This window comes from Tursiops truncatus, chromosome 6 (genome assembly GCF_011762595.2).
Source record: "Tursiops truncatus isolate mTurTru1 chromosome 6, mTurTru1.mat.Y, whole genome shotgun sequence".
In the NCBI taxonomy this organism is placed as follows: Eukaryota; Metazoa; Chordata; class Mammalia; order Artiodactyla; family Delphinidae; genus Tursiops; species Tursiops truncatus.
In genome coordinates, this window is record NC_047039.1 from 28,390,428 (window position 1) to 28,415,644 (window position 25,217).

Here is a 25,217-nt window from a genome sequence, read left to right on the forward strand (position 1 = left end):
TCCGGGAAGATCCCACATGCCGCGGAGCGGCTGGGCCCGTGAGCCATGGCCACTGAGCCTGCGTGTCAGGAGCCTGTGCTCCGCAACGGGAGAGGCCACAACAGTGAGAGGCCCGCGTATCGCAAAAAATAAATAAATAAATTTAAAAAATAAATAAACAGAAATTGAACTATAATGAAAGAATAGAGTTTTTACATTAAAAGTATTTTAATTCTCAACTCAAAGCCATTGTTATCAACTTTTTAAAAAACTCAGTTTTCCAACACAAAATTTGAATAAATAATTTTTACTTTTAAAAAAGGTCCTAAATCAAATGTTCTCCCTGTTTGGAAGGACATCCCTGCTGCTCTGCCTGGCAGAAGTCCTTTAACAAAAGCAGCCTCTACACGTCAGCATGACCCTCGTGGGTCATGGGAGTTTTTAGCATCTAGGAGTCTAGCAGCAGTGGCAGTGCTGTATTACTCCAACTTTCTCTTTATTCCCTTGGCCATGTCATAAACCAAGGGGATAAAAACATGGATTCACTGACAGTTCATAGCTTTCAACAATTAAAAATCATAAAAGGGCTATAACGATATAGGGGAAGAAAAAAGAAGCAGAATACAAAACAAATATGAACTGACAGTTCATAGCTTTCAACAATTAAAAATCATAAAAGGGCTATAACAATATAGGGGAAGAAAAAAGAAGCAGAATACAAAACAAAGAGACTAGCAATTCTTAAACCTGTCAATCAATTTAGAAGAAAAATCACAGACCTCCCTCCTGTATTGACCTAAATTATTTTATGAATAAACATAAAACTAATTTTGTGCTTATAGCTCAAGAGAACCATAGCTTATAGAAGCATATGATGAAAACTACAAAACAAGTAAGTCTCAAGATTAGCACCAATTTATTTTGGCAAATTTTATTATTTTGTTGAAAGTAAATCACCAATGTTGGATTTATTAGAAGAAAGATAAAGCTCCAGGGCCCATGTCTATATTTTGACTTCAGTTATACTAACGTAGAAAATGCCTGTTTGCACAAGTATGGTTACAAAACAATTTTAAAAACCTCAAGGCTTTGTTAACTAGTTCAAATTCAATCAGACTTCATACTTAACCAAATCTATGACAGTGAACAGATTTAATCCAGTGTTGCTTGATTACTACATAAAACTGTCTTGGCTCTTTACAATAAAAGTTGGAAGGCAGTATTATTAAAAACTGCATTTGTGGGTGTCTATCCCAGTTAGGAACAAGAAAATAATATCTGATATTACACTTTTAAAATTATTACAAATGGAGAAAATTCTATTTTCAGCACAGGTACTAACAGTCAAACTCTTGAAGAAAACCAGTAACAATGGAAATGGCTCAGTCACACCATTTTGAAAGCATCTTGCCCTTAGATCTAGTTATACTGTCAATGTCTTCAAACAGGAATACTAAACTACAGCAAAACCCTCACACCTCCAATGCATGGTGCAGCACTCGCCCTTGTCAGCCACGAACACATCACTATTGTTAGGCTCACCTCTGCTGTTTTCTCATTAATCATAACTCAGCTGCACTATACCATGGTGGCAAATCAAAATCTCAATGTATTAAATAAGAAATTAAAGTCTTATTCTACAAAAAAACTTTCAATTACACATTATTACCACCTAAGAGCTTTGACTTTATAACTCACAAAACAATCCAAAATGAGTGCCATGGGGCACGTTTCATTTTAACATTGGGACATACCATCTGCCAGAAGCACATGTGGTCACTTCTTCATGTTCCAAGGTCAATAATTACCTCTTAGAGTAAGTAAACACTTGGAGCCAAAATGATTTTAAACTCAAATGCAAACTGAAATGGGGTGGTAGTATTAAATAAGCTAGTAAATCAGATGATGCAGAAAGTGCCTGTATTACTTTTTAAAAATATACTATTACAGTAAAATAAAACAAAATGAAAAGGTCTGTATTTGAGATTCTATAGAACCCTAGATTGACAAACATTCAACAAGTTTCTTTTCAAAGACAACGCAGATGTGCAATGGTAGTAAATTTAATCTTAGATTTGATCTTATTTTCTACATTTGTTTTTTTGTTTGTTTGTTTTGCGTTACGCGGGCCTCTCACTGTTGTGGCCTCTCCCGTTGTGAAGCACAGGCTCCGGACACGCAGGCTCAGTGGCCATGGCTCACGGGCCCAGCCGCTCCGCGGCATGTGGGATCTTCCCAGACCGGGGCACGAACCCGTGTCCCCTGCATCGGCAGGCGGACTCTCAACCACTGCACCACCACCAGGGAAGCCCTGTACATTTGTTTTTAAGGATAAAAATTTAAGAAAAATAAGTTTATGTAAAGAGCTTATATTCTTCAAAAGAAAAAAAAGTGGAAGTCTGGATCCCCTCAAGCCTTCAAACTTGTGTAAAGTCTTCCCTGCAACAAATCCTGTCGCAACCCATTCCTCGTACTTCCCTGCAGCCCTGAAATGACAGAAATAGCAGAACCAAGTACCTCCCCTAAGTAGCAAAACTGGCACAGATCTGAGATATCATAAAGCCTGAGAAATGTCAAATTTGAACCTCAGGTGAAACTTGTCATTGAGCTTTGATCTGCAAATGATTTTATAAAATCAAGAGGCAGGGACTTCCTTGGTGGCGCAGTGGTTAAGAATCCGCCTGCCAATGCAGGGGACACGGGTTTGATCCCTAGTCCGGGAAGATCCCACATGCTGCGAAGCAACAAAGCCCATGCGCCACAACTACTGAGCCTGCACTCTAGAGCCCACGAGCCATAACTACTGAGCCCGTGTGCCACAACTACTGAAGCCCGTGCACCTAGAGCCCATGCTTCGCAACAAGAGAAGCCACAATGAAAAGCCCGTGCACTGCAACAAAGAGTAGCCCCCACTCGCCACAACTAGAAAAAGCCTGCGCGCAGCAACGAAGACCCAAAGCAGCCAAAAATAAATAAATAAATAAACTTATTTTTAAAAAAAAAGATGCAGTGTATACAAAACCTTTGGAAGGTCACAGAAAAATAAAGTACAGAATATCCAGGAATTTAAAAAGCATTCTGAGGCATACGCAAATATACAGCGCCGTGTGCTTGGGGTGTCAGCAAATATACAATTTGCTTGGCTAAAATAAGATAAAAGAATTTTGAAAGCAGTTTCAAATCTAACCACAACATAGCAAAACTGTTTTAAAAAGTTATCTCATGAAATAAAAGCCTAAATTCAATCGCTACGTAAAGCACACAAGTATAAAGACATGGCAAGCGTAACACAGAGGACATAATTTTCAAGACAGGCAAATAAAGATCCAGATATTTCCACTTAATTGTAGGTTCACAGAAGGTACACATTTGCACCATACCTGGTATCTTTACCTGATCCCCAGGTGCGAACTCCATATCCACCCATGTTGTCTTCAGTCCTGATTGCTCTAGAAAACGAAAGAATATTCCCTTAAACTGGAAGCTGGTGTCCAGTCAATCTCCAAATCAGAAAAGCTGATCATAAAAACTGTCCCAGGATCAGCTCCCTTAGGAATAACTGCATACTAATATAAAGTCAACTAAACATTAAAACACAACAGATTCACACCAAGATCTTAAAGGGAGAATAGCATTTACAATGAAACTTACATTTTATCATTCCCACTGTATCTCTCAAATTCTCGTTTCCCTCTCTGGTCAAAACCGTCAAAAGCTCTGTTCCCAGGACCACCTCTGCCTCTGCTTCGCATGCCCCCTCTTGGGCATCCACGTCCTCTCAGTGGTCTTTCTCGATCAAACCTGTCAACTGGTCTTGGAAGAGATGAGTATAATAAAAAGCGGTGAATTGGATTAAAGAGCTAACGCTTTTTTTGATTAAAAAAAAATTCTAGAAGGACATTACGGCTACAGTATATTGGAAAGAATCGTGTATCTTGAATAAAAAAATTAATAGTTAAATTTACTGAGCACATACTATCTCTAGCACTGTTCTGAGCCCTTCACGTACAGTCATTTAATTACAACTAGTGCCCACAGATGAGGAAGATAGCTGAAGATGACGTCTTTGTTGTTAAATCCAATAGCAACTTTTGTCTCTAGGTCATCTGACCCTTATGCATCATTTGACACTGCCAACCACTAATTTTCTCTGCCCTTTCTGGCTTCTCTTTCCCTGCTCATCCTCATAAAATGATTTTTGACACAGGTAATACCCAAACATTCACAAGGTACTCCTCTTGCTTCTTGGCCACACAATTCCACTTCTCAAAGGCAGACACTGCAGAGTCACATATAGGGAAAGGTTCTACACCTTGCCTTTTTCATGGAACATGTCTTGAATATCCCATCTTCTGGATACCTACACATTTGTCCTTAAGAGCACCAGCATTCCTGACTCCCTACCTCCTGTACACATCGTCCTCGTCCCTATGCTAATGCTACATGGCCCCTTCACGTGACCCTGTGTCTCTCATTTGGGGGTCTCTCTGATTTCAGGCCACAAAGCCAGTTACTTCCTGGACATCCCCCTATGTCACCCCATGGCCCTGAAGATACATGACCAACACTGACCCCTTGCTCCTACTACGGTCCCTAACTCACAACATGGAAGTGTCCAAGCCAAGAAACTCCCTTTTCTCACTCTTTCCCTGCCACACCCACTGGATCCAGGGCCTGACCGCCCGCTTCGCCTCACATCCATTCTCTGCTACCATCTGGTCACTGTCACTTTTTATGAGGACTTGTCTCTCCTCCACCAGACTCAAAGCTTCTGCAGGAAGGGCCTCATCTTTTTCATTGTTAAATCCTAGTTTAATAAGAAATTATATTTTTTAATTTGTCAAGGCTTTTAAAAACATTTAAAGCAACAAATTACTTATTGAAATCTAGTGACATTAGTGGCTCAAACACCAGAACTAGAGGTGTGTTCCAGTCTACTGAAACAGGCTGAAAATGTTACATTAAAAAGCTACTATACCATCACCGATAAAAAGATACAAAACTCACAGTTCTCCTTACTCAAAAAGATAAAGAAATACAGAAGCGCCAATCATTAACTTTATGCCAGTCTCTTTCAAGAAACATCATCCTAAATCAATTCTCCAAGCTGGCTTTTCTGTCTCCCACCTCCCCGGACCAAAACCAAAATTATAAATAGAGACTGTTGTAGAATCTGATTCCACATTACAGTAAATATCTAAAGCAGAGTTCTAAAACAATGACAAATGAAAAGTAACTGTAAGTTCTTAACCAGGAAGTTGGACAGCGCTATAAAAGAAGTCTACCTAAAAACTGAGAAGAAATGAAGCATAAAACTCTATATGGAAAATAATGCCAATAGTCAAAATCGGGTCTAAATTTACATGAACTCTAGATCAGATACTGATAAAATAACGAATTCATTAATAATATAATAGTAACTGAAGCTGACCCTAAAAATAACCCTGTGTGTTCTAGTCTATTTTAATCCCTTAAATCATTTTTCTTTATCCCACAGGTTTACCCCACCCCCAATTAAATATATTCTCAATTGCTTCTTTATAATCCCCTTCTTATAAAATACATTCTTTTTTTTTTAATAGATCTTTGTTGGAGTATAATTGCTTCACAGTACTGTGTTAGTTTCTGTTGCACACCAAAGTGAATCAGCCATATGTAAACATATGGCCCCATATCCCCTCCCGCTTGGGCCTCCCTCCCACCCTCCCTATCCCACCCTTCTAGGTCATCACAAAGCACAGAGCTGATCTCCCTGTGCTATGCTGCTGCTTCCCACTAGTTAACTATTTCACATTCAGTAGTGTATATATATCAATGCTACTCTCACTTCGCCCCAGCTTCCCCTCCCACCCCATGTCCTCAAGTCTGTTCTCTATGTCTACATCTTTATTCCTGTCCTGCAACTAGGTTTGTCAGTACCATTTTTTTTTTTTTAGATTCCGTATATATGCGTTAGAATATGGTATTTGTTTTTCTTTCTGACTTACTTCACTCTGTATGACAGACTCTAGGTCCATGCACTTCACTACAAATAACTCAATTTCGTTTCTTTTTATGGCTGAGTAATATTCCATTGTATATATGTGTCACATCTTCTTTATCCATTCATCTGTCGATGGACATTTAGGTTGCCTCTATGTCCTGGCTATCTTAAATAGTGCTGCAATGAACATTGTGGTACATGTCTCTTTTTTTTTTTTTTGCGGTATGTGGGCCTCTCACTGTGTGGCCTCTCCCGTTGTGGAGCACAGGCTCCGGACGCACAAGCTCTGAGGCCATGGCTCACAGGCCCAGCCGCTCCGCGGCATGTGGGATCTTCCCGGACCGGGGCACGAACCTGTGTCCCCTGCATCGGCAGGTGGACTCTCAACCACTGCACCACCAGGGAAGCCCCATGTCTCTTTTTGAATTATGGTTTTCTCAGGGTATATGCCCAGTAGTGGGACTGCTGGGTCATTCGGTAGTTCTATTTTTAGTTTTTTAATGATCCTCCATACTGTTTTCCATAGTGGTGGTATCAATTTACATTCCCGCCAAAGTGCAGGAGGGTTCCCTTTTCACCACACCTTTTCCAGCATTTATTGTTTCTAGATTTTTGGATAATAGCCATTCTGACCACATGAGGTGATACCTCATTGTAGTTTTGATCTGCATTTCTCTAGTAATTAGTGATGTTGAGCATCTTTTCACGTGCCTCTTGGCCATCTGTATGTCTTCCTTGATGAAATGTCTATTTAGGTCTTCCAGCCATTTTTTAATTGGATTGTTTGTTTTTTTGATATTAAGCTCCATGAGCTGTTTGTATATTTTGGAGATTAATCCTTTGTTGTTTCATTTGCAAATATTTTCTCCCATTCTGAGGGTTGTCTTTTCATCTTGTTTATGGTTTCCTTGGCTGTGCAAAAGCTTTTAAGTTTAACTAAGTCCCATTTGTTTATTTTTGTTTTTATTTCCATTACTCTAGGAGGTGGGTCAAAAAAGATCTTGCTGTGGTTTATGTCAAAGAGTGTTTTTCCTCTGTTTTCCTCTAAGGGTTTTATAGCGTCTGGTCTTACATTTAGGTCTTTAATCCATTTGGAGTTTACTTTTGTGTATGGTGTCAGGTAGTGTTCTAATTTCATTCTTTTACATGTAGCTTATCCTCTTTTTTAATAGGTTGGTGAGTATTAAGAATTTGAGCAGGCAAACTCAAATTCTGGGCTCTTCTACAAAATAACTGGTCCATACTCTTAAAAAATGTCAAATCCATAAATAAATGAAAGACTAAAGAGCTGTTTTAAATTAAAGAAGACTAAATGCAATGCACATTCCTGGACTGGATCCTGAACCAAAATTGTTTTTCTTCTGCTAGAAGGATATTAGTAGGACAATTGGTGCAATTTGAGTAGTCTGTAGATTATATAATTTAGAGAATTAGATAATAGTATTGCATCAATGTTAATGAGTTTGATAATTGTACCATGTGTTTAGGAAATATATTTAAAGTATTTAGGGATAAAGAGACATTCCTGTAGCTTACTCTCAAATGCCAAGGAAAAAAGAGGGTGTGTGTGTGTGTGTGTGTGTGTGTGTGTGTGTGTGCGTGCGTGCGTGTGTGTGTGTGAGAGAGAGAGAGAGACAGAGAGAGAGAGAGAGAGAGGAGAAAGAGAGGGAGAGAGTGAGGGAGGGGTATGATAAAGCAAATGTGGTAAAATGTTATTGGAGAATCTGGATGAGGGTATATGGGAATTCCTTATATAATTCTTAAAACTTCCTGTATCCAAAATAGGCATCCCTTAATAGGCAGTTTTTTTCATGGTAACATATAAAGACTTATCCTTTTAAAAAAACTCATAATTTTGCTACTAAAAAAGCTGGAAACATGAGTTATAATTTCCGTATTTCCACAGAATAAATCCCTGCAGTGAAGGAAAAAAATACACAAATGCTTCCCAAAATAAGCAGCTCTGATCCAGAAGGCTTTCTGTAAGCAAGCAGACTGCGGCTGTTACATAGCAAATTTGAACTAATCACCCAAAAAAAGCAGAATTAAGCCTTTCTCTGGCCCTCATCCTCTAACATGGTGGCAGATATACCATCTGTTTTGAATGTGTAGTGGAATAGGTAGTCAAGAAGTTGAAAGACTTTGGGAATAACGGCTCCCTTGACATTCAACTGTACACTATTCTAGTCTCTTTTAGCCTTTTTAACTTTCTTTTCCTTTAAATGTGAGTCACAAGTTGTTTTGTTTTAATCTAAACCCAGTGCTACGCAGGTTTAATAATTAAACACTTGAGGCAGCAAGCATCCATCTTGTTAGTGCCAAGCATAAGACACTAAGAACTGCTTCCCGTGTATAGGTGGGCATGATAGCCCACATGCTGCCACATTACTCAGAAGGGTGTCAGGCTGCACCAGCCTGAGATCATCTTCCAGGTCAGAGCACTTTCTAGAGAAGGCATGGGAGCCTTAAACTGGTGTCACATATTTTATCAGGTTTTTTGTCCAATTTCATCATGATAACCTATTGACCTGACATGGGGCTAGGAATTTGTTTAAATTCATTAGTAGCCCAAATTAGTACTGCTAAATCAAGAACATAATTATATCTCTGGCCTAAATTTCAAAAGAAAATTTAATCAGTTTAGCATACTCCTATATAGTTTGTTATAAGAATGCTTTTCATAGTTACCAATAAGTAATCCATTTTTCATTGTGTAATGATTTCCTGAACCAAGACTTAAGGTCATCTATGAGATAAATGGAAGGTGCTTCACGTGTTACCTAAGGTAGTATGATTTGGTACTTAAATTGGCAAAATATTCCCACGACTGGCACCACAAAAAGGTTGCAAAGGCTAGTAGTCCTCTGAAAATCCTTCTGGTTCCCCCAACCCTCCAGGCCGAGGTCTGCAGTACTTACCTTTCATCTGTAAACTTCTCAGGTGTAAAGTCTGCCTGCCTCTCCGTCTCATAGGGTCGATATTCCCTGTAGGATCTCCGCTCTGCTCTATCAAGCGTCACCTCTGTCCCCCGGCTCTCACTCCATCCTTGCTGCTCCCCTCTTCTGGAAGTTCGTTTCTGGCCTGACAGGGAGGAATCAAAGGGGAGAGCTAGAACACAAGGTCTGCAGCAGCACGTTATTACAGGTACTTTTAAATTTTACTTTTCTAGAAATCAATGCCATAGGAAAATTTGGGAAGTTTGGAAAAGTTCAGAGAAGAAAAAAGGTTGCTGATACTACTACTGCCCAGAGTCGTCTTTTAATAAAACTTTGACATTACTATTGAATCCCTTATGTCCTAGAAATTATGATAAGATAAACTATACCAACTCACTTACAATTACAAATATTTTACAATGACTCTGTGATAGCAACGGAGATATATTATCAACTACATTTCACAACAGCAGCTTTATCAAAACATGGTAGCTAAGTTCCTTCCAGAAAATTAAAGGATAAATACCCTGTATTTCAGAACATATTTTTAGAATCCCAACTATAGTTTATCATTCATTGGCTAATAAAGTTTTCATTTTTAAATAGCTTGTACCATTGTATCTTTCTCACTTGAAAACAGATTTTCCTGGTCTTTGATGGGATTTATACATTTATGATCACACTTCTCAAATACAAGGCCAAGCTGGTATTTGCCAACTCGTGCAAGGGCTGGCCAGCACTTGAAGGGGCATCTCCCGTCCATGGAGAGGCCAGCACTGAGGAGGTAGGGGCTGGGGCATTCCAGCCTTCTCTGTTCTCTTTTTACTCCTCTCGGTTTTGACGCTTTAAAAATTTTCAGCAGGGTCTATGTCTTAAGGCAACTAATATTTGGTGAATATATTGTGAAGAACTTTGTTACTTCTTAAATCATCTTCCAAAAATGTGTGTTTATCTTTTCTTTGTATACACTTAATAGGTCTCCATCCCAAACATTATGTACAATTTTCATTTTAGTAGAAAATTTTAGATTTTTCTTGGTATGTCACCCTCCACATTTATTGTATGGCTATAAAAATATTAAATGTACTTGAATTAATGGGTATTTTTTTAAACTACCGGGTTCCTCTTCTACTTAGGCAGATACTCGTGATTCTTAAGAAATATATGTTTACATGTATTCTCCTATTTTCCCACTTAATATTTTCTATCTAAGCTTTATAAACTAGGCACATGTAAACATTAACATATTTCCAATATGTTACTAATCTCATTTTAAAGCAAAAATCATGTCGTGACACCACTAACACAAAACTGTGCAATTTATTACTTGTTAGCTAACGAAGTATTTTTTTGAAATGTGAAATATTGCACAACAGACCTAAGTTCAATCTTAAGTTAATGTCCCATGAACTAGGATGCTTAAATCTGATTTGCTTCCTGAAGCCCCAGTCTGAGCTTGTGACATGTTTAGGATATAGGGAAGATGTTATCATAAACAGAGCATTATGCTTTTATTGCAGAAAGAGAGACTGACACTGGTGTCCAATTGCCCAGGAGTATGCAGTGTCAGATCCGAGCGCATACACGTTACTAAGAGAGATCAAATTTGGAAGAGGCATTGAAAATGTAAGGTAGAAAATGTTATTGTGAAAGTTAACTATCTAACAAGTTGAAAACTATAATAGACCATGACATAACAGCAAGAACATCAACAGTAACAATACTTTTCAATACATTTCCCTCAATATGAAAAGTTACTTTAATACAGTTTCCAATTTCCTATTCATAACCTGTAATTAAAAAAAAAAAACAACAACTAAATATCTCCACTCAACTACAGAATTACTTAGCTTATTCCCACTTTCTTTCTGCTTTCAAGGTTATTTAAAAAATTGTATCAATTAAATTTGGAATTCATCATTCAAAATTTAAAATGACATTTGCTGTATACTTTATACTAAAGCTTCTTCCAAAGCTTCTGTGTATAAGTTGAAAGCCATTAAATATAACTGGCAACTTATTAGAATAATTACCAATACCCTGCAAACATTTCCTTTTCCTCCCAAAATCCAAAAAACAAAGATAATAGGGGTCCAGTTTTTCCCACAATTTACTACTAAGGGATCAAGAATGCAACTGAGGGCTTCCCTGGTGGTGCAGTGGTTGAGAGTCCGCCTGCCGATGCAGGGGACACGGGTTCGTACCCCGGTCCGGGAAGATCCCACATGCCGCGGAGCGGCTAGGCCCGTGAGCCATGGTCGCTGAGCCTGCGCGTCCTGAGCCTGTGCTCCGCGACGGGAGAGGCCACAACAGTGAGAGGCCCGCGTACCGCAAAAAAAAAAAAAAAAAAGAATGCAACTGAACCTAGTTTTTCTGTGCTAGATCAGCGGCTCCAAGTGAATATGCAAACATTGAATTTTACTAGCCCTTTCCAATAAAAGGCTGGCATATGCAGTCTCATCACCGATGTAACCCCAAGCCCACATGAAGGGACAGAATACAATCAAATTTACAGTGAGATTTCCCCCAAATAAATTTGAGCTTTGACTCAGAGATTAGTTCTGAAAGGCCAGGAAAAGCAAAGCTGAAACAGCCTGTGAAGACTTCAAGAACAAATTTTTTGAGCAAGGCTCATCCAAAGGTCTATGTATATTGTTAAATAGTGAAGGCCATTAAAAACCTATTTCTATGGGAAAATCTTATGATTTCCACATCCTTTTGAGATTAATGTTTCCGTTATATGTCAAACTTGTTTGACTTTGATTCTTGTCTACACTAAGCATTCATTTATAATATTCTAACTAAATTAAAAATTTTGAGTGTTAGAAAAGTACAGTCCATATCAATTAGGGCTACAAAACCTTGAGAGAGTAGCTCTCTAACACCCATTACAGATAAATTTAGCACAGTAACTACATAAACGGAAATTAATGAGCTGTTTGCTCCTGAAATAACATACTTGAAAAAGAACTAGAATTATAAAATTTCCATTTTAACTACAAAACTAACTAAAGTTCTTTAATATAGATCTCAAAAGCCAGATCACTTGGATCATAAACGATTGACAGAAAAAAAAGTTATAAATGTACTAGACTACAGTGCTAAGTTTATTAGTTTAGCAAGTTATAACTGTACTAGATCATAACGCTAAATGCAGGTTGCAACCCAGTTTATATCATGTAAATTTAGAAAAAAAGAAGCAGCTCTGTGCATTTATGTATGTAAATGCAAGGTGTTAAAATAAGAAAAATACAGGATTTTCACTATACTTCATACACTTTTGAATTGTTTAAAATTTTTATAACAAAAATGTACATTTTTAATAGTAAAAAGGTTAAAAAGCAATACATTGACATAGAAAACTAAATTCAGTTTCACACTAAAATACATATTTTCACTTGTTAAAAAATAAAGCTTAGCCTTTCCCAATTCTTATTACTATATTTATCTAAATAGGTTTAAAAGAAAAGATAGAACAACTATATTTATCTAAATAGATTTAAAAGAAAAGATAGAACATAATGCAAAATGTACAAATTATCTCAAGTCTCACTCACTGTTTAAATAGGCTCATAACTGTACCGGCCTACCAAGGAGTCTTGGGATATCCAATAGCATTTAAAATAATTTTCAATATTTTTATTATAGTGACTTAATTTTCTGATTTTCAAGAGATAATGCTGGATTGAACTTTCCACAGATAAAGGTAAACATTACCTAGTTGCAGGAGTCAAAGCCCCAACACTCAAATCAGGTGTTATTCTCTCAGGGCTGGGCTGCACGATTTTTATCAAGCAAGGACCAAGCCAGTAAAGCCAAGTTGAATACACTGCCAAACATTGGCTGGAGTGGTCGAATTATACATCTTAACATTCTTTTTATGGAAACTTTAGGACCACTGTCTCATTTTTGAAAAACAGAGGAAACACAGGTGGAAACTTGGAGGCTTTGCCACTGATGCAGTTCAGGTGAGAAGACTCTTAAGCGTCCTCCGCCCCTAGATGCAGACAGTAGTACACCAAGCTTTGTACTTGCCGTTCTGGCTAAGCGGGGAGTGGGGAACTTTGAATATTCTTGTTGAAAAGGTTAATTAAAAACGCTTTTCTTAAAGCAGCTTGAGTTAATGACAAGTTACACAACCCATCAATGCTGCCTGCTCCATTGAAAACCCGTGCGGGATGACTGCTGGAAGCTCCGTAAGGGGGATGGATGGATGAAGGCACAGAGCTTGGAAGGCGCCGGGGACCCCGCGTCCACCCCCGCCGCATTCTGCTCGCGGCCCTGACGTCACAGCCCGCCCCCGAGGTCACCCAGGACTTCCCTCCATCACAGAGGCCCCAGCCCCTCACCCCGGCGATCCTTCACACACCCCGGGCTCTCGCCGCCACCCCCAGGGTCCGGGTGCACCCTCCTCCACTCTCCCTAAAAGGCGCTCCCCTCCCTCCTTCCCACCACGCTACTTTTTGCCTCCCGACGCGAATCTTGCAGAGGTTGGGCTGGAGGATGGAGAAGGTCCCTGCTAGTTCTAGATCTGAGAGCCCCGGGTCAGCGACCTCAGTGTTCGCCCCCACACACCAACCCAGAAATATCCCTCAACTTTGCCCAACTTGTAAAGGCTGTTTCAGCGTTCTGAAACCCCCTACTCCAAGCCTGCACTCTCCTTCGCCCCCAGAAGGGACTGGGAAAGGCCAGAAGGGGCGTGACACCCTACACCCCGTCCTCTTTTCCCACCCTCCTCGGCCACAGGGACCCTCAACTCCAGCCAACTCTTCCCAGAGCCCCCTCCCCTTTCTGGAACAGATTCCAGTGATCCCAGTCTCGTAGTAGGAGGTCGTGGGGCTGCTGAGGAGAGGTGACCTCCATGACCCCATTCTCCTTCCCCTCCCGCCCACCGCGCCCACCCCGGGGCATCTAGGTGCCGGGCGGAGCGCGCGTACCGGGCGGCTGAGGGCCGCCCCCTGGGCTGTCTGGCTGCTGCGCGCCGGGGGCCGGGAGGCTCTTGCGCTCCTTCTGAGACTCCCTCCGGCCGCCGCCCGCGCCGGGTCTGTGGCCCGAGGCCCCAGCCGGGCTCCTGCCGCCGCGGTTGCCGGCCCCGGCCGCCGCCCCCGCCGCTTCGTCGCGCCTCTTGCGCTGCAGCTGCTGCTGGCGTCGGCGCTCGGCCTCGCGCAGGATGTCGAACGGGTCCGACTCGTCGTCTAGCAGCTGGTGGAAGCGGTTGGCCACGACACAGCCGAAACTCTCCTGCATCGCGGCGCCTGCGGCGGCCGCGGCCACAGGACTCCCCAGAGCGCCCTTCATGCCGCCGCCGCCACTGCGGGCCCGCCGCGGGCAGTCCACGCGAGCGAGTCTCAGCGAAGCCGGCAGCAAGGACCCATCCTACCCGCAGCTACCGCCCTCCCGCCCCAGCCCAGTCCCATCCCTACCAGCGCCCGCCCCCGCGCCGCCGCCACCGCCCGTCCAGCCGCTTCCCGCCAGCCAATCAGCGCACGCGGACTCGCTCCCTTTCCTAGCCAGCACGCCTGGAAACCCAATCAGCGACCGGCTGCTGTCACGTCATGCGACCTCTATGCCCCTCCCCACGATTCGGCAGGGAGGGGCTGGACCCAAAGGGCGGAGCTACTGGGAGGAGCAAGGAACGTTGCGGTCCAGGATGCTGGACCCTGCAGGTGGGTCACGGCCATAATTTATGTTCTCTCTGGGACTGGGTCCACATTCATCATCGGCCATACTTCTTTGAAGTTTACACATTGATTGAGCCATTCAACAACTGTATAGTGTACACTTATTATGTGCCTGGCGTTATGTTGTAGGAGATACTAGCTCTCTGTTTTAGCAGATCTTACAGCCTATAGGCAGAAAAGTGCCCTGAAGAAAAGGCACAGACTTCTCTATGATCCTATAGCAGAGGGACTTGACCTAATTAGGAAGTTTGGAGAGGCTTTCCCAGGGAATGACGGTTAAGCTGAGATCTGAAGGATGGCAAGGGCCGTGAGTAACGGCAAGTGCACAAGTCTTGAGTTGGGGTGGAGCACAGCCCATTCAAGCTCAAGGAAATGGATTGCTAAGAGTTGGAGGAAGGCCTTATTTTGGTCTTTATTCTGGGAGCAGCGGCAAGCAAATTTTAAGCATGAGCATGTGTTTGAAAAGGCCACTCTAGCTGTAATGTGAAGGACTAGGTTAGAGGGAGGTCAAAATGGATGCAGGGAGACCAAGCTGAAGATTGCTGCAGAGCTCCAGGGAAAAGGTGGTGATCACTATCCTTGGATGGTGGATACTGTCGGTGGAGGTGAAGAGAGTAGTAGATCCAAGAGCTATTTTGGAGGTTATATCAACAGGACTCAGTGATGCACTAGATATGGGTGGTGAGGAAAAAGGAGGAGAGTATGATGACTCCTATTTTTCTGGCTCTTGCAACTGGAATGGTGATGCTATTCACAAAGAAACAGAGCATTTATAGACCACTTTGTTGAGAATCATAAGTTCAGTCTTGGACATGTTGAAGTTTAGGGTTTGGGTGTTTGTTTTGTTTGTTTGGTTCGTTGGTTGTTTTATTCAACTGAGGGCTTGAAGTTCAGAGAAGAACTGTGAATTGGACTTTCTCCAGGAATTCTTGCCTAGGCACTGGTGGAGACACTCTTGGCTGCCTATACTACAGCCCTTCCTTTCCCTCTTACACTTTCCCAAAATCTGTATTTTGTTAGGGCATCAGGGAGCTGTTTGCCCCAGGGGGGAACTGCGCCCTTTTCCAGCCTCAAACTTGATTAATCTTAAATCACCCATTGTAATTTCATTCCCCTACCAATGATTGGTGTAGGAATAGGCTTCTGGGGCAAATCTGGCAGAACAGACCTGAGGGAAAGTATTCTGCAGGATTTCTTGGAGGGATCATTCTTCTTGTATCTAAAAAGGGATTGCGACAGGATCTTCTAACTTTCCACTTCTGTTCTTTGGTCCTTGTTATGTGAGGAGGACATGATGCCTAGAGTGCTGGCCCTTATTGTGACTATGAGGATGGCAGAGAAGAAGGATGGAGAAAACCTAGTTCCTTGATGATGTGGAGCTGCTGACTTGCCACAATCGGGAAACTTCCTGCCTCAGACTTATTATTATGTAAGACAATAAATGCCATTATTGTTTAAACTAGTCTTAGTTGTACTTGTTTCTTGCATCAAAAGCATTCTGTTACAGCATCTTGCTCAGATACATCAGTACCAACTTTTACTTTCCTTTAATAGCAAATGGAAAAGGAGCCCTTAATCTTAACTGTTGCCAGGTCTGTGTTTTATTCACTTATTCAACTTTCTGTCATTCCCGAGGAGGAGAACAGGGATGATGTCTGTCTTATTCATTATTACAACATATTCCCAGTGCTTAGCATTCTAGGTAGCTGTACCATAGGTTCTCAGTAAATATTCGTTGAATGAAGATTTTAAGATATCTGGTCTTCTCCTTCTTGGAGTCAACAGAGGCTTATGATCAAAAGCCTATACTTGGGCTTCCCTGGTGGCACAATGGTTGAGAGTCTGCCTGCCGATGCAGGGGACACGGGTTCGTGCCCGGGTTCGGGAAGATCCCACATGCCGCAGAGTGGCTGGGCCCGTGAGCCATGGCCGCTGAGCCTGCGCGTCCGGAGCCTGTGCTCCGCAACGGGAGAGGCCACAACAGTGAGAGGCCCGCGTACCGCAAAAAATAATAATAATAATAAGCCTATGCTTTTTATCCAAAAGAATTGAGAGCAGGTGTTCAGACAAAAACTTGTACCTGAGTGTTTATAGCAGCACTACTCGCAAGAGCCAAAAGGTAGAAACCACCAAATGCACATCAGCTGATGAATGGATAAACAAAATGGGGTGCAATGGATTAATATTTGGTCAGAAAAGGGAATGAAGTACTAATACCTGCTACAACGTGGATGAACCTTGAAAACATTATGCAAAGTGGAAGAAACCAGACACAAAGGGTCACAAATTGTATGATTTCATTTATATGAAATGTCCAGAATTGGCAAATCCATAGAGATAGAAAGCAGATTAGTGGTTGCCAGGGGCTCAGGGGAGAAAGAATGGGGATTGACTGCTTAAAGGGCATGAGGTTGCCTTTTAGAGTGATGAAATTTTTCTGGAACTAAATAGTGGTGATGGTTAAATACCACTGAATTGTAAAATGGCGAAAATAGTAAACTTTATGTGTATTTGGCCACAATTTTTTTAAAGCTTATATTTTGGATTTAGACCATGATTTGAATCCTGGCTATGCCACTAACTGACTTTGTAACCTTGGACATATTCCTTATTCTTGTGCTTCAGTTTTCTCATCTGTAAAACAGAGAAAATAATGGTACCTGCTTCAAAGGGTTATTGTGAGAACTGGGTCCAATAATGCATATGAAGTGTTCATCACCATACCTGGCACAGAGTAGATCCTCAGTAAAAGCTATTTGATAGTAATTATGATACCAAAGAGAAAAAAAGCAAAACATGCACACAACCATACAACTCAGAAAATAAAGCATACCAAAAAAGCAGTGAAGTGTGGATGCTGAACGATACCACCAGCCCTTCCATAGCAGTTACTTATTGGCATCAGTGGAAATGCAGGGAAGTTTAACTACATACAAAATGTAAATTGCCTTGAGTTAATTAATAGGCAAACTCCACTAGGAATCATAAAATAAAATATACTAAAATCTTCCAGATTGACTTAAAATTCACAGAAAGTTAGAGAATTTACAAGCATGTAGCTTTGTTACCTTTGATTACATGCAAAGAGCAACACCTGGGTGAGGGCCAAGGCGGAGGGATCAGTCAGGCTATAAAGGGTGTGAGTTTTTGTGAATCATCATTCCATATACTCTGTTTTGCCACTGAATTATTACTCCCTCTTTGCTTACCTTTCTCCTCTGTAAAACTAGGATGATTAAAATTGGTCCTGTGTTCCGCATATGGTTGATGGGAAGATAAAACGAAAGAAGTAAATTTTAAAAGGTTAAAAAATTTCACATTATTTTACAGTTGTTTCTACTTGAATAATATATGCAAGAACAAAAATATTTTTCCCAACTCTAAGAGGATCTCATCTGTCTTTTGTGCCAGTTGAGTCAATTGTGATAAGATCAGTGAAATTATAGGTCCTGGTTTAGTTGTTACCAGGTGGAAGTGAATTTAAATTCAGTTTCCCACAGCAAATGAATAAAGCAACTACACAGTCTCAAAGTTAGGGGTTATAGAACCATAAATCATTAACAATCAGGACGCTGCAGGAGAACTTCCAGCAAGCCACATTCCATTTATGACGACCAGAAACAGAATATTTAAACCAGGAAAGGACCTGCACCCAGCCTACTAATATTTGTATTCTTGTTGTCACTGAGGTTCTTTCCAGCTTTTTTTAAAATTTCTTTATTTTTGGCTGCGTTGGGTCTTTGTTTCTGCGCGCGGGCTTTCTCTAGTTGTAGCCAGCAGGGACTACGTTTCATTGTGGAGCACGGGCTTCTCCTTGTGGTGGCTTCTCCTTGCAGTGGCTTCTCCTGTTGTGGAGCATGGGCTCTAGGGCACGTGGGCTTCAGCAGTTGTGGCGCGCAGGCTTAGTTGCTCCGCGGCATGTGGGATCTTCCCAGACCAGAGATCGAACCCGTGTCCCCTGCATTGGCAGGAGGATTCTTATCCATTGCGCCACCAGGGAAGTCCTCTTTCCAGCTTTCTTATGTCAAGATGTTACTGGCTACCACAGTGCTTTATATCCTCAAGGCACTCATGCCAATAGAAGAGTTTTTTATTCTCTCAAAATTCCTACTATTAAAATGTTGGTCTTGGTTGTAACTTTAACCAAGCCTGAATAAAATAATTTATTTTAGAACTTCTAAATTCTACATTTATTCTGGATCCTTCCAGTTGTGAGCAACAGAAAACCTATAATTAAAACAAAGGATTTGTTGGCTCAAGAAAAAAGTCCGTGATTGAATCAGGCATAGCTGGGTCAGGGATAAACCGTACCAGGACCTCATCTCTCTCTCTGCCCCGTGCCATCTCTTTGCTATATTTTCTTCTGTATTGGCTTCCCTTTTATCAGTTCCACTTTGTAGATGGTCCCAGTAGTACCATATTTAAGCCCTTATAGTTGTAAGGCCAGCAGGAAAAGAAAGGGCCTTTCTGGCAACATTAGCATAGGAATCCCAGAATTGAATCATTGCCTTTCTTGGGTCATGAGTACACCTTTGAACCAGTTGCTATAGTGAAGGGCATTTGATTCTCTGATCAGCCGGCCTAGTTCACCAGGTCAAGCTGGAGTCAGCCCCCTCAACCGGGGCTGAGTGGAGGGAGCAAGTCCCCAAGGAAGATAAGGTTTCCAATACCAGCAGATAGGAATGGATGGCCGGGTAGGTAACAAACAGAATTCCCCACAGGTGATGATTAGCATGAACATGTTATTGGCACCCCTCTTGTAGTACTGGATTTGCTGTGCCCTGCATTATAATTTTTTTCTCCTTACTTCTCCTCCCTAAGACCAGAAGTCATATCTAATTCGTTTTTCTGTCCCCTCCTTCCCTTCTTTTTGGCTTCATCTTCAGTGCCTGCAAAAATGCTTTTCATCCAGGAGATATTTGTTGTATGAATAAATGAGTTTCTTCTTTGTATGCATGTGCTCCTGAAAATTTTGCATGTGTTACAAAGTAAAAATGCAACAAACGAATTAATGTGTGTAAGTTAATTAATACATTTACATGATTAAATGGATGTGATACTGTTTCTTTTTTCTGAAAGATTCATTATTCTACACATTTGCTAATAATCATAGCTGAATTTTATATAGGGCTTACTAGGTGCTAGCCATCATTCTAAGCATTTTCTGTTTGTTTAGTCCTTACAACAGCCTGAAGAGGTAGATGCTTCTACTGTCCCCGTGTTACAGTGCCATGAGGTGAGTGCCTCAGTAAGTGGTAGAGCTGGGATCATGAACTTGAGTCTACACTCCTAACCATAATGCTTTCCTGCTAAGTACTGAGCTAACAGCTTTGGTGTGAGCAGGACATGGCTTCTCTCCTTAAAGAGCTATGCAAGGTGGGGGCAGACATTGTGCACATAAGGCACAGTTCTCAGAAGAGACCTAAGGGTCTGTAATTATATCACCAATAGAATTATGTTAGGGAGTGCTCACTGAGACCCTAGTGGGGGAAGTGGTATATTTAGATCCCTAAAAATATAATTTTGTGGAATGAAAGCTATAGTGTGTTCGTGCTAAGTTTGAATTGACTAAGATGTTGAAATAGGGCTGCTCTTCTGCTTAGATTATATTTCAGAAATGTTTTAAAAATAAGCTCACATCTAACTCTCTAAGGATGATCTGTGGGCCAGCAACTGCAAATCACCCAGGAGCTTTTTAGAAATGCACAATCTCAGGCCCACGACAGAGCTACTGAATCTGATTCTGCATTTTACAATATCCCTAAGAAGTGTCTGTGCACAGTAGAATTTGGGAAGCACTAAGCTAAAGTAAAAATACAAAGCCAGCAATGGGATCTGTTAGTACCACCTGATGGAAGCCTGGTCATCACTTGTTGTTGACTAGTTTAGTCTTATCTGGCAGCTGGTGAGTTTGAGGTGCTCAGCCTGGGACCCAGGCACACAATGAAAAAGAGTCTGACCACCAAGGAAGGACAGAGATCCTGCACCAGCAGAGGCTCGGACCACCTCTTCCACTGCAAAGTCCTCTAGCTACATGTCCTTTGATGAACTTAATGCCTTAACACAAGGTTAAGGGGAATGAATTGGGAAAGGCTCTAGAAAGGAGGGCTTTGATGAATGATTAAGCCAGTCCAGGGAGAATTACATGTGCAAAGACCCATAGGTATAAAATTGGGAACTTTGGATTAACTAGAATTTCTGTGTAGAATGGTAAAATATGGGGCTATACCAACAAGAAGGGGCCATACCTTGAATTACTTTATGTGCCGTGGTAAGGAGTTTGGACTTTATCTTTTAAATTTAGGGTGTATCACCAGAGTTTTCTGAGGATTGGGAGAAATAAACTTTATTGCTTGTGTGAAATTATACATGCTCACTGAAAGAAATTAAAACTATGAAAAGCACAAAGAAAGTAAAACTCATCTGAAATACCACCACCCACAAATTATCACTGCTCACATTTTCTAAGCATCCTTCTAGTCTTCTTCATGTATGTAAACATACATATAATTTTACATATCTGCTTTTTTCACTCAACAATGTCAGAGACATAGTTCTGTGTCAATAAATACATCAATGTCATCATTTTTTTTTTTTTTTTTGCAGTACGCAGGCGTCTCACTGTTGTGGCCTCTCCCATTGCGGAGCACAGGCTCTGGACGCGCAGGCTCAGCGGCCATGGCTCACGGGCCCAGCCGCTCCGCGGCATGTGGGATCTTCCCGGACCGGGGCATGAACCTGCGTCCCCTGCATCGGCAGGCGGACTCTCAACCACTGCCCCACCAGGGAAGCCCCTCAATGTCATCATTTTAATGGCCATAAAATATTACACTGTATGTGATCTGGGTCCAATCAAAAGACAGAAACACGCAGTAATTTAAACAGGGAAGCTTAACATAAAGAATTATTAACTTATGATAGGAGAGTAACTATAAGGTTAGAAAAAGAATTCTAAAAGGTACCCTAGGACTGAGGAAGGGTATCCAAGGAAGGATAAAGTTGGAAGGGAGTTCAGACGTCACTGAGGAAGGTGTTGGTTATAGCCCATTGGATGGTTGAGAAGTTTTCTGGGTCATAGATGGTCCACAATCACTGGGAAAGCAGGAGCAGCACCCCAGGGCCTAGGTGACTAAAGGCTTATGGGGTAGGGGGGTGCATAAAGGGAGTCAAGTGCCACTGTTGACACTGCTGGAACCAGAAGCTGGGGCAATCACACTCTGTAGGAACCCAGCGCACTCCTGTGTATCGCTTGGGATGAGGAGACTCTGGACACTGCATGGAACAAAGTTTGGCTGACTGGCCCATTAGATGGCTAGCCTTATGGGGCTCTAGTGTGTACACACAGGAGGCAGAGAAGAGCGTGCCAGGAGCAGTCACCTGGGCTGAGACACAGGCCCACGCATTCTGAGGCTCCTGGCTAACTGTCCATGTTGACAGCTGGAAAGAGCAGAAGCCCCGCAAACAGTACAGAAAAAAACACTTGGAGTTAGTGGAGAAAAAAGCATGCTCTGTAGGAGCCTGGTGACAATGTACCGCAGAACAAGGAAAAGAAAAGCTCTTTCTCTTCCAGTGTCCTTTCAGCACCTGCTACTACCAGAGTCTGACACCTTCCACTGGCAAAGGAAAATGATTTAAAGGACCTAGATCCATTTTTGTGGAGCAGGCAATGAAGGATGAATTGGCAGATGTGAGATAATAAATCAATAACTAGCATACTACAGTGTCCTGAAACAGTTTTCTATTCATGGGTATTCTGGTGTTTCCCATGCTTCACCATTTTCAATAATGCTGGCATGTAAGACTCTAGATACACATATTCTCACACTCAAGTAATTATTAGAAGAGAGTTTTAAATTGAGGAGAGGGACATGAGCTTTACATCCCATTCTTGGATTAGTCAATCAAAGCTACAGTTGGCTTATGGAAATGCTGTGGAAATCAGCTGCTGCCTGGATCACTCAGAGGTGATGAGGGGCTTCCTCTAGAGTTGGCACAGCTACTTTTCTAAGAATCACTATAGCTACCAGAGAGAACTATTTAAGAAGTCTTCATACACCGAAGCCTCATCTCCCATCTCTAAATTGTCATCCAAGCCCAAGCTCTGAGCCATTGAGGCCTCTCCCAGTGTAACAGACCTCTGTCCTGCCACCCCTAGGACCACCAGAGCTCTTTCAGCTCCTTCTTTTTCTTTAATTTTTTTTAAAGAAGTGATTTTTTGTTTTTTTATTAATTTATTAATTTTATTTATTTATTTGTGGCTGTGTTGGGTCTTCATTGCTGCATGTGGGCTTTCTTTAGTTGCGGCGAGTGGGGGTTACTCTTTGTTGTAGTGAGCAGGCTTCTCATTGCAGTGGCTTCTCTTGCTGTGGAGCATGGACTCTAGGCGTGTGTGCTTCAGCAGTTGTGGCACATGGGCTCAGTAGTTGTGGCTCCCGGGCTCTAGAGCGCAGGTTCAGTAGTTGTGGCACTCGAGCTTAGTTGCTCCGCGGCACATAGGATCTTCCCAGACCAGGGCTCGAACCCGTGTCCCCTGCTTTGGCAGGCGGATTCTTAACCACTGTACCACCAGGGAAGCCCTCAGCTCCTTCTTTACTTGGCATCTGAGGAGTCCATTTTTCCCTCTTAGGAGATTAGCTTATTCTCCTTGGGAATATTTTTAAATTTGTTATATTAGACTCCACATTTATAGATGTTTATAAATAGAACTAAAAACCCTCTAGGACCCAGTCTACTACATGGAAGGCTTGTCCTAATATCCCCCACCCCCTGTACCCCCCAGTTCCTACTTAGAAATCCCTCAAATTCACCCTGTTGGTGTTCACTTCTTGTAGACATACTTCAATACATTAATCAGCTGAGCAATCATATTATGACTGGGAATCCTTAGAAGAATCTTGAAAGATAGATGTTATTATCACCATTTTAACCATGAGGAAATTATAGTGAAAAAACTAAAAGGTCTGTCTGATGTCACAGAGGTAACAAGTCGTAAAGCTGGAATTTGAAACCAGCCCTCAAGTCCAAGTCCAAGCTGCTTTCATATTTTAGAAAAAATATAATTACCCCAAAGGGAAAAAGCCCAGTAGGTTTGCTATCTTCTATATTGGCTCAAAGAGGCTCACCCTACCCCATGGTTTCCCAAGACCCTAACAGAAGTCCCTGCCCTGCCTGTTCTGGCCCTGGTGGCTGGCTCTCCTCCAGAGGCTCTTCCTGTGGATATCTGAACACCTTTCCATACACCCGCAGAGGTCTTTGCTTCTCAAAGTCACCGTCCTCTCTTTTGGAATTCTCAGTCCTAGCCAGGGGTTACTGACAAAGGGGCAGTGGTTCTTTCTGAGAGGATGGGCACTTCCCTTGTAGAGTATTTCCCAGAGACTTTATGCTGCCTGAGACTATTAACGAGCAGTGAAGATTTGACCAGCTTTTACTGAGCATCATCTGTGTGTCAGGCCTGCCATGAGACAGAAGTGCAGGGTGTGGATTCTGCCACCTTTGTCTTTGATTATTCATCCCAAAGATTTTGGCCATCCTTTATTTTTGTTTTTCATACATACTTTTTTCTGATTATAAATTTATGGACACAGAAAATTTATAAAACTCAAACATCACCAAAATATGTGACAAAAATTCTCATAATTTGTCCATCAACCTCCCACCCTTTTCCAAAAAAAGTCGTTATTAGATGTATGTAAGTCAAATTATTATGCTGTACACCTTAAACTTATACAGTGCTGTATGTCAATTATATCTCAATAAAACTGGAAAAAAAATTAAAAACATGAAAAGGGAGTTCCCTGGTGGCCTAATGGTTAGGATTCCAGGGTTTCACAGTCATGGCCCAGGTTTAGTGCCTGGCTGGGGAACTGAGATCCCATGTGCCATGCAGCACAGCCAAAAAAATAATTTTTTTATGGTAATAAATAAAGAGTGCAGGAAGAAACTTTTGGAGGTGATGGGTATGTTAATGGCATAGATGTGGTGATGGAGTCATGGGTGTATACTTCTCTCTGAACTCATCACATTTTTATATTAAATCTGTACAACTTTTTCTATGTCGATCATACCTCAAAAAATGGTTTAACAAGTGAAATAAAATGAGTGGAAAAAATCACTATTAACAGTTCAGCATTTGTATTTTAAAAAATTTTAGTAGACAGTTTTTTTCATATGGTTTTTATTCTTCAATTTGTTAATATGGTGTATCACATCGATTGATTTGCATATATTGAAGAATCCTTGCATCCCTGGGATAAATTCCACGTGATCATGGTGTATGATCCTTTTAATGTGCTGTTGGATTCCGTTTGCTAGTATTTTGTTGAGGATTTTTGCATCTGTATTCATGAGTGGTATTGGTCTGTAATTTTCTTTTTTTGTTGTATCTTTGTCTGGTTTTGGTATCAGGATGATTGTGGCCTCATAGAATGAGTTTGGGAGTGTTCCTCCCTCTGCTATATTTTGGAAGAGTTTGAGAAGGACAGGTGTTAGCTCTTCTCTAAATGTTTGATAGAATTCACCTGTGAAGCCTTCTGGTCCTGGACTTTTGTTTGTTGGAAGATTTTTCATCACAGTTTCAATTTCATTACTTGTGATCGGTATGTTCATATTTTCTATTTCTTCCAGGTTCAGTCTTGGAAG

General features: G+C 41.5%; 1 protein-coding gene and 1 long non-coding RNA gene across 2 annotated transcripts in view; one reads left to right on the forward strand and one right to left on the reverse strand.

Moving 5' to 3' along the window:
* HABP4 (hyaluronan binding protein 4) overlaps positions 1 to 14,294 on the reverse strand; it is a 36,603-nt gene extending 22,309 nt beyond the window's left edge. Inside the window, exons 1-4 of the mRNA XM_019940426.3 lie at positions 13,836 to 14,294; positions 8,881 to 9,043; positions 3,631 to 3,792; positions 3,360 to 3,428 (exon numbers count right to left, since the gene is read on the reverse strand). Coding sequence (XP_019795985.1) covers positions 3,360 to 3,428; positions 3,631 to 3,792; positions 8,881 to 9,043; positions 13,836 to 14,196 — 755 coding nt within the window. The 5' untranslated portion in view covers positions 14,197 to 14,294. The remainder of the gene's footprint in view (positions 1 to 3,359; positions 3,429 to 3,630; positions 3,793 to 8,880; positions 9,044 to 13,835) is intronic.
* A 252-nt stretch (positions 14,295 to 14,546) lies between these two features.
* LOC141278956 (uncharacterized) lies at positions 14,547 to 22,364 on the forward strand. The gene is made up of 4 exons (XR_012332446.1): positions 14,547 to 14,564; positions 15,865 to 16,008; positions 19,756 to 19,815; positions 21,186 to 22,364. It is a non-coding gene; the product is annotated as an uncharacterized lncRNA (long non-coding RNA).
* The last annotated feature ends 2,853 nt before the right edge of the window (positions 22,365 to 25,217 follow it).